This window comes from Strigops habroptila, chromosome 15, assembly GCF_004027225.2.
Source record: "Strigops habroptila isolate Jane chromosome 15, bStrHab1.2.pri, whole genome shotgun sequence".
Classification (NCBI taxonomy): Eukaryota; Metazoa; Chordata; class Aves; order Psittaciformes; family Psittacidae; genus Strigops; species Strigops habroptila.
The window spans coordinates 5,256,421-5,266,784 of NC_044291.2; the positions used below are offsets into that span (position 1 = coordinate 5,256,421).

At 43.6% G+C, this 10,364-nt stretch overlaps 1 protein-coding gene across 1 annotated transcript in view; it reads right to left on the bottom strand.

Moving 5' to 3' along the window:
- Positions 1 to 10,079, bottom strand: part of ABL1 (ABL proto-oncogene 1, non-receptor tyrosine kinase) — a 77,954-nt gene extending 67,875 nt beyond the window's left edge. Inside the window, exon 1 of the mRNA XM_030507006.2 lies at positions 8,791 to 10,079. Coding sequence (XP_030362866.1) covers positions 8,791 to 8,926 — 136 coding nt within the window. The 5' untranslated portion in view covers positions 8,927 to 10,079. The remainder of the gene's footprint in view (positions 1 to 8,790) is intronic.
- Positions 10,080 to 10,364: the final 285 nt, after the last annotated feature.

The following is a 10,364-nucleotide window of genomic DNA, read 5'->3' on the forward strand; positions in this document are numbered from 1 at the left end:
AGCGAGGTAAAACGCATCAGTAATTCTTTCAGTGAGGTCTAATTAGACTGAAGTTTCCCCAACACATTTTTTCTCCTCGTGACACGGAATGTGAAAGGTTGAGCAACACTTTCACTGTCTTATGTGATCACCTCATCACAATAATTACTACTTAACACCTGAAACGTGATAGCACCTTAACATCCAAATCTCTGCGTGGGAGGCTCTATTTAGACATAACAGACAACCCACAGAACCCAAAGAAATTGCAGCTTCTTTATGAACATCAACAGTATCAAGTGATGGGAATAGCTTCGTCTTCCCTCCAGCTAATTTCCTTCCAGTAAAGAACATCTATTTTGTATTAAATAGCTACACATTTGGGGAAAAAAAATGAGTGTATACAGCAAGCACACTTAGTGCAATCCATCAATAGTGTTAAAAGAAGTAAAGGTTTGATTGAAGAGAATTTTAAATGCATCTTCTTACCCATCAAGGTAAATACATTAAAGACAAAATAACAGCTTGGCATTAATTCAAAATCTTTCATTTGAGCTTTCCCAAGTTATTTGCAAAGCTGAGGTGTAGCCAGACAACAATAGCTCTAATGGCTGTTCCTGTAATTCTGGCTAAACTAGAATGTACCTTTTAAATGAACATTATGTGTTGTCAGATTTAGAGAATATATGAAGGGAACTTGGAGCTAATAGAAATAAAAACCCCTTCAAGCATACGTATTTATAGCTTACACTATTTTGCTAGATGCACTAAATCTTCTTCATTATTATAGAATTCTCCCACCCAAAAGAGATTTGAGCAAAATAGAGTATTACTAGATTACAGCTTTGCTTTTGCAAGCATTGTTATGAGTTCCTAACAGTTTAACTCCACAATTAGCTCTGCAATAGCAATTCTGACATTCAAACAAACACCGACTGTAGAAATAGCTGTAACAGGCTGAATTTGGTTTCAGTTATTCCCTGAGCATCCTCGCCAGGAAAAGCTCACACGTTTAGAAATGCCAGACACAATGCTACAAGAGGATTTACAGAACCAATTTCTGTACCGAGAGGACCACAGAATTTAATAAAAAAGAAATTAAAAACATGTATATAATCCTAAAAAGTCAGTGTGGCATAACAAAAGAGACAGGGGAATGAGATTAAACGCAGAAGACAGCAATGAGGGAAAAGGAATACAGCACTGAAAACTATTTCTGTTTGATTGGGGGGTTTTTAAATGAAGAATAGGCTGAAATGGAGCTTGAGGAGGCAAGGGAGCAAGATTTTCCCATTACAGCAAAAGCAAACATCACCTACCAACCTCTTTTTCCATCTGCAAGCAAGCTCAGGAAGATTATAGGCTCTAAAAGTAACTAAAGGGACTTGACAGCCACTATTCCTGAAATTCACGGTTGACACTTCTGACCCTGGTTCTTGCCGTTAGCTTTTGCTCATCTCCAAGACACTCCTTACTGCAGGGAGTTTGCTTTAACCAAAGCACGTTTTGAGCAAGATTCAAAGAAGACACCTGGTGGCCAGTGCATCAAATGACAGTTCAGTTTTCTCCAGGTGTATTATAAAGGCATCACAAAAACCCAAGCAAAACCAGTGGAGTTTACTGCAGAACAGCCCTGTTAACAACCCACTGTGGTCATGCCAGAAACCAGCACCTCAGGAACAGTCCTTCACCAGTTACAACACATCACACAGCACCTAAAAAGCAGCCTTGGATATTGGGCAACTTGAAAACAAATGAAACAGCAAACATTTCCTGAAAGCCCAAACGATTTCCTATTTAAAGTTTCCATGTCTTTATCCCACTGCCATTCGCACATTCAGCCTCTGGGAAAACAACATTGTTTGTTCTGGGAACACACACCCCAATAAAAAAGGCCATGAAAAAGCCATCAGTGACACCAGGTGTGGATTGGAGCTGATCAGCTCATTGGGGTCACTGCAAAAACCTGATAGAGCTCAGGTGTGTGTGTTGGTAGGTTCTGGATGCATAAAGTAAGTGAAATTTCCTCCTCTATGGCATCAGTGTGATGACAAACACAAGGAACATGCCCAGGTCAAATTGTACTTCCAATGGTGATGGATATTGGACAGGGAACACACAGCAGGTCAGCAAAGGGGGGAATCCTGTACTTCAGCAAGCTTTGCCATCCCAAAACCCAGGAATTTAACAGGCAGCAGAACACATAATTCAATATGGTCTTCATCACACATTAACCCCGCTTCTGAGGCCACCATTCTCTCTTTGATGTACACGTGGAGTGCAAACAAGGTTCAGGGGGTTACTATTTCATGAGCTCTGAGGAGAGACAGGACCAAACAGAATTTGCTACTGATCAGAGAGCACTCAGAGGATGAGCATAGAGCGAGGCAGACTGGCCACAACGCAGGCCCTGGAAAGGCACAGAAGTACTGAGATGGTATGGTAGGAAGAAGGTAGGAATGAAGTCAGTCTAGAAGATAAACGCACCAAAATGCCTTAGAAAAGCGGCACTAATGGGTAAGAAGCTTCTCGAGGAAGGTAACGTCTACCCGTATTGATTCTTTGATACACACAATGAAACTGAAGTCTTAATGATTAATAATCCATTGTGAAATTCTATTCATTAGGTAAAAACAGCGCACAGAGATGACACAACATAAATCAGACAGTCTTCTCACTCATGAAAGAATGATGATCTTGCTCGCGTCCATGTAAATTAGCACCAATCGCTTTGCGGAAAAGCAAACTCATGCTTTTCACAACCTAACCAGTAACAGCAAGGAAGAAATGCTGGGAAAGAACAAAAAACACTAAAACTAATTTCAACACCAACTTCAGAAAGTACTTTAAGCGAAAACTAAAGCAAGCTGGTATTCAGGACACACTTGCTCCATCCACATGCTCGCAGAGAGCACCAGGGACGAAACTCGGGATTCCCAACTCTCAAAGAGCATCAACTCCCCACTTTCAAGCTTAAGATTTCAACTCTTCAATTTAATATGCTGAAAGTTGCTGGTTAATGTTGAAGTGTGCTGAATGAGATGATCGCTTACAAGCAATGATTTCTATTCTAATACCCTGCAGCTTTCTCTTGCCTCCCTCTCCTGATCTTCTCACACAGTCTTCCTATTAAAATCTGTAAGTAAGAATGCAGAGCCAGCACAATCCATTAATGGAAGTCTCGTATATGAGCAACCACTACCTATTTGTCATGAACGAGATAAACTGCTTAAACATGGCAAATTATCAAAGATTAGTCAGTGCACAAAACAGAAGTGCTTTTGCCCAGGAAAAGGATTAGCCTTTCCTCATCATTGTCATCTTCCACCTCAGCGTGTGGAAAAGCAGTTTAGCAAGTCTTAGGTCTCTTTCCTAACATGCCAACCATAGATCAAGTTTTGTGGAGGATCTTCTTAGCAAAATCTACTGGTATTGGATAACTGAAGTAGGAAAAAATATAGTAAGAGCTTCATATGATGAAAAGGGATATAGTCAGAGGCAGCAAACAAATCTGCATTCAGTGAGCAACATTAACCAGACTAATATCAAAGCACATCGAAGTTCGATACATAAGCAATGATCTCAAAAGCTGGGGATAAATCTCTCCTAATAGAGATGGAAATTAAAGTTTGGGAGCTGCCAAATCTCCAACCTAACAACGAGGGAAGTTTGTCAGTTTAGAATGCAGACCTGAGGTACTGAAGCCAGGCTCTAAATAACAGACTCCTATTAGGCCAATGTGAATGATAGAGTTTCAGGTGAATGGTCTAAAGTGAAATCGGGTGTAATAAAGCAGTTTCTTTCAAGCCTCAGGTTTTGGAGTTGGTGAAGCAGAGATGGGGTATAAAAACACCCTGAGGAATAATGCAAAGAGATAAATGCAGGGTCTGTAACTACAGGGGTTTAAAGAAACAGAATTCTAGTATGGAAGGAATCTCATTGAAATCACTTCCATGTATGAGCAATTGACTATCTAATAAATGTATATTACATATAAAGAAGATCTATTGAGCTCATCTGTTGGATAAAGGATAATGAGTACAAAATCATATAGTACTGCTTGATCACAATGTGCCCTGGCCAGCCCAGTTGATAAAAGTACATCCAAAGCCATACAGTTATTAGTAACATTTTACAGCAAAAAAATAAAACAAAACATGGTATAAAACAATTGGCATCTCATAAAAACAATAAACACCAATGTAACTATAACAGCATATATCGTAGTATATACCTGTATATGCTGGTCAATCACTAAGTCCTGATGAAGGAACCAATTATAAAGTAATTTAGTCATTTTCACAATCCAAGCAGTTGAAACATGAAATTTAACAGCGTAAAGCGAGATAGCTTATTAAACTTGAAAACTCTTAAAAATAAATTTACCAATAATATAGGAAAAGATACTTTTAATTGGGTTTTTGTCTAGTAGTGAACATCATGGGGCATGTCTGCAACTGCCAGTTGTGGCAGGCTCATGCTATACATCTGATTTGGACAATTACTTCCTAATTAAAACATTCAGCACCCTTGTAAGGAAAGAGTTCAGACCCAATATGAAAGAGACTGTAGTAGGCTGACTTCAGCTATAAAGGTGTAAGGTACACATTCAGCACTAAAGGAATAAGAAAAATTGATCCACTTCCTGGAGTTTGTCTCCATGGCAAGGTAAACAGTTCGTTTATGTTTCCCTATCACTTATCTGCTGGAAGAGAAACTATCACAAAGATCACATTTTATCACTGCAAGAGACTAAGAAAAGAACATTCCTGGGTGAGTGCTTTATCAAGTGTATTTTAAAAGGTACTTAAAATAAAGCTGAAAGCTGAACAACTGTCACTTCCTGGTAGTGTGAAGGTGTAACACATTCAAAAGGGAAGTTCCTCCTCTTTCTACCAGCTTTACAGTTAGCCATAGCTGTAATTACTTTGCAGAATGACTCAAACACCACAAAACTATGAAAAAGTTGTAAGACCAGGTTGCTATCTATCAGTGATCCATTATATATAACAAGAAGCAGCATATAAGAACGTCTCACAATGAAAACCTCTTTAGAAGGTTTCTTCTTCCTCTCACATCAATTATTTCTCTCAATGCCACAACAAAACCAGCACTAATAACAGCAAATATGTACCTCTGTAGCATCATTTTAAAGACTTACATATCAAGATATTTACCATAATTTTGCATTGTTAAAGCCAAAAAAACCCACACTTAAGTTCCCACCAACGTGCCCATGGAAAGATGGTCCCATTCCTGGTCACTGTCATGATTTACAAAGCAAGGAATACTTGTCAACCCTCCCAGCTTGACAAGTGGAGACACTGCTCAGGATTTCACCTCTCAGAACATAGCTCTGCTGCTGACCAAAGCAGCATCGGGACAGTAAATGGAATTCAAAGCTGTGGACCAAACCCACCACCTCACTGAAGAGTTATCCCAGCATCTTTTCTTCACCTCAGCATCTCAGGTCTAATGATTCAAATTCATTTTATAAGCCTTCGGGTGCTGCTTTTACTTGGAGATACTGTTCCATCAAGATGCTTCAGGGAATCTGCTTATCATTCAGCACAGCTACGCCTACCCAAGACAGTTAGAGAAGGCATAGTGTTTGCCAATCACTCCAGTCAAACACTGCAAACTCCAGGATCTGAGTTGAGCCCTGTGGGAATACACCTTTCTTTTCAGAAGTTTGAGTTTTGCTGAGGTTCATGCTCTGGAAAGGCACAAGATACTTTAGCATGCAAACTCTGAAACACATTGACAAAGTCTTTCCCATTAACTGTCTACTGACCACAGCTTTTCTCTCAGTTGGATGTTCCCAAAAAGCAGTGACCACAGACTCATTTCTCAGCTGAGAAAAGCACAGGGGAGGACACAAACATTGCCTTTGTACTTGCTCTCAATTTCAAGCTTACAAGCAATCTAAGAGATGGAAGTAATGTGTGTCAAGACAAAATCTGTAAAATCCCATCAGGGCCTGCTCTGCTGCCCAGGGTAACCACACCAGCATGAACTCCAGCCTGTAAAACACCCTTCATTGAGAAAGCAGCAACACAAAGAAAGAAGAACCAAACTTGCCCATAGATTATTTTTTTCCCCCGTTAACGCACTCTTCAGTTGTCAACTCAGGACACAATTTAGAGCCTTTCTTCATTATTCTCACAGCACATTTGACCACCAGCAGAGCCGATTCCTGGCCAGTTGCCTCCTTGCTTTTCAGAAGGCTCTCGATGCATTGCTTTGAGTGCCACGGAGAGCGCGATGACCGAGAAGCAGAATTACTTGCCTGAAAGTTATTCTGCCTTACACTGGTAGTATCTGTTAATGCTAACCCTTTCAGCTAAGATTCAATACCACTCAGTATTGCCCCAGAAGAACTTAGCAGGTAGTGGTGCCACTGAAACGGGGTCATGAAACAGCTTTACCAGAACACAACCATAACAGGAGAGCCACGCTACCACCAACTCTGCTTTTTGTTTGTTTGTTTAATCATGATTTTTAATATACAAGAAATACAAATGAGTACCTTTAAGAGTTCGATTATCCCTAGGGGATTACTTTAAGCAGCCCACCCTGGAATTTCTCCTTAAGCATTTCTTAATTATGAAAAGCAAGAAACATTATTTTCCTGGGACAAAAAGGTTCCCACAGTTTGACAGAGAAACCAGATACAGTGTTTGGCATTTAAAAGAAACTGTGTAATGAAAATACTGAAAGACAAACACGCAAAAATTCAAGCCCTAAAAAAACACCAAGCTATTTTTATGAACTACAGCCCATGGCACCAGACCTGAATAGGACTGAAAACATTAAATACTATTCTGTCCATCAATTATAAAGTATGTCAGACTGTATATTTCAAAGAAATCATCAATTAAGAGAGAAACAAAGAACTTTCTAAAATGAACTTTGTTCCCTCTGTATTTTTCCAGATTATTTTAAAACAGCACTTTTCAGGAGAGGAGCAGCCCAAACTCAGAACAGAGCAGAACACCAAACAACAGTGGTACAGATTCTACTGTCTGTGCTTCGAAGAACCATTTCATACACTCAGAGGAAGAAACTTTTCCTCATGTGGATAAGCGAGGCTGATCTTTTGCAGTTCTCTTAACAGATGTCCTAGCCTTGCTGTCCCCTTTCAAGATGATTCTTTTCTAAACCAAGACACTGAGGTCTCTTGTGGACATATGGTGTATGGACATGATAGACGCTATTTCTCTTTGCAAGTGTGCTCGGATCTTCTGACCTCAGGTCATACTAGCAAGAAGTTACCATCTGCCTATTGCTGTTAGGTGATCAAAAAGGAGCATTTCTGGCTCTTCTGCTACATCGAAACACCAAAGGTAGTTAGAATATTGTACTGCTCGCAGTTAGTGCTCTCGCTGTATCTCATCTGACCTTGAAACTCTGTCCATAGTGAAAGCAGCAACCAAACTGGGGGTGGAGGAGCGGGTGTATTCCAGGATTGAAAGCATGGCTTGGAAAAATCCAGCAGTGGGTTCATGATCAGAGGGCCAAATTAGCTACAGTCATCACAAGTTAGTTATGTTCTTTAACCTCCCTTTTATCACCGTCAATTTCCTCAGCGCACAAACATTGTAAGGGAAATGAAAAGAAACAGCACTGACATAACTCAAACCAGTATTTCAATGCAGAAGTACATATGCAGGATCTGTCTTTGCTGAACGCTGCAGGGGATTTCTTGGGCCCTTCTAGAAACACAGAATGAGAGAAAGTTCGAAAGCAAAGCCCAGCTGAAACGCAACTAAATCAGAACTTTGCCACTAACTCCACTGTGTTCTCAGACAGTGCAAATACTTCCGGTTTTAGCTGAGATTACAGATGTTTTGTTCACAGATAAACTTCCTCAAGAGGACAAAAACCTATTGAAAAAGCTTTGTGTCTTCTCAAGGAATATTAGAATTTAAAAAGCATTGTGCAAAAGCAAGGATTGCTCCAAGAAGTTTCAGCAAAACAATGCATTCTTGTGCCATGCTTTTGCAGAGATGCCTTTAGTTTACGACTTCTTTAGTAATTTTTCTTTTTAAGAAAAATAAAGCAACATTTGAAACAATCACTAAACCTACCTCTGTGTCCTTCTGAGCTTTTCATCTGGCTTCTTTCCTGAGATTCTCAGTCACCTTTTAATTTGCACAAGACCAGCAAGTGACAGGGGTTGCTGCACTCCTAACTCGGCCACTTTTATCCTCTAGCACTTAAATCCATCACAAGACAAAATGAAGGTTTAACCCACTCTGAGAAACCACTAACCAAAAGTGCTGTAGCCGCATGAAGCAAATTAACAGGAAACTTCTATTCCAGTCAGTTTTCAAACAGCAGGATCCACAAACTTTACAAAAGCCTTTTCCTTTCCCCCAAGTTGCAGAGTCCCTTTTGTAAAGATAATTAAAGGCCACTTGTCACCGATCACAGCATCGCCATCAACTGTGGTTGGTCTATACCTACAAAACAGACAACTCTAAAAGGATGAAACTCTTTCCCACACTGTAAACCAGAACACAGCTAAGGCAGAAATGAGAAACTTGGACAATGTTAGAAGTTAAAAAGTTACTTCCTTGTACTTCACATTTAGCTGTACGATAACCTCTCCCCAGGTTTCAAGCAATCTGCCCCAAGTGTTTTCTTAATAAACAGTCACAGAAGATTTGCATTAAGAGAGAGAAAACAAAAGACTTCCATAAAGTACAGTATCTCTGTATCTGTATCGTGCCCTTGAACAGATCTATATCACATCTAGCTCAGCAAATCAAAGTTAAACCAAAAGAAATATCCATAGAAACCTCTTACCATGTTCGACGAAGACGTTACAGTGTGGGCCCCCATGCCTCGATGACTCCTTCTTCCCTGCTCCCTTGATAAAGTGCAGGGCAGGCAGACTCGGCCTCCTTTGGTCCCCAAGAACTTTTCCAGGCTGCTGCCCCATAAAGTAACTATGGGCAGCCTTTCCCAGGACGAGAAGTTTCTGAAGAAGTCTGTGATCCCTGATCTTCCAGGTTGGGAAGGAGCTTTGAAGAACAACGTATTTCAGGTGGGTGCGCTGGGTGCACACACAGTGTGATAAAGTCACTTGAGGTGAAGAATTAAGACAAGCGCAGGTTCCTCCAATGCTTCTGAAGACAGCAACAAGGCTCCTTTAGGTGGCTTTATGCAAAGAAAACGAGTAAAAGTTCCAACTGCTTAATAACGACCAAGCGTTACCAAAGGTTCAGGTCGCCATATGTAGTGTGTCTTCCACCAGGTAAAGGAGAATTAGTAGTTCATCTCACAAGCAAGAAACCACATGTAGGCTCACCCAGGGCAGGAAACAGCCATTCCCACTGCAATCAGTGTCAAGGTTTCTTTTTTTTTTCTCCTCCTTTTCTTTTGCATAGCATTGAGTTAGCAAAGGCCAAAGAGCCACGTATTTGGCTTCAAGTATCGTAGAAGTCTAGCAGGATCAAGTACACCGAGACCATGTCCACCAGCAAGGCGAAGCTTTGGGCCTGGCTCCTCAGGGCGAGGGGCTCCTCACAACGCCTCGCCTCCTTCCATCGCGGCCGCCCTCACCGCCGCTACCTCCTCTCCCGCACCCCGACGGAGGCCAAGCGGGCCCGGGGGGCCATGGCGGCGTCGAAACAACGCTGGGGCCCGGCGCAGGTGGCCTGCTGCCCGCCTCAGACCGAGCCCGGAGCCGCGGAGCGAGGCCGGGGACGCGCTCCAGGAGGCCGGTTCCTGCACAGCAGCCAGAAGAGGTCAAGAAGGGGTGAGCGGGCCGGCTGCATCCCCGCGGGGGACGCCGGCGGAGGGTGAGGCCCGGGCGGGCAGCGGGAGCGGGGCCGAACCCGGCCCGGCCACGGCGGGACGCGCGGAGGGGGCCGGGCGGGGGGCGGTGGGGCCAAGCGGCCGCAGGCTCAGGGGGGAGCCCTCCAGGCCTGGCAGGAGGATAAGGGCGAAGGGACCGGGGGTGCCCCGGGGGCTGCCACCGGGAAGGGCAGCGAGACTGGCGGGGGGCGGCTGCAGGCGGCGAGGGAGATCCCGGAACCCCCGGCGCGGCGCAGCCCCGTCCCCGGCCGGCGGGGCGGGCGGTCACATCCCCTTCCGGCCCCTCCTCCTCCGCCACCGCCCCCGCCTCCCGCCCGGCCCGGCCGCTGCCCGCTCCCGGCCTCGGCCCGGCCCCGCGCCCGCCGCCATGACGGAGCGGGCCCGGCGGGGAGGGGGCGCGGTGAGGGGCAGAGAGGGGGAAGCCCCTGAGGAGATGGGGGGGGGACGTGTGAGGGCAGTGAGGGACCGAGCAGGGTTGGGGGGACCGTGAGGAGAATGGGGGTGAAGGAGAGGGTGAGGTGAGCCATGGGGCTGGGGGATGTGAAGGTGTATTCAGGGTG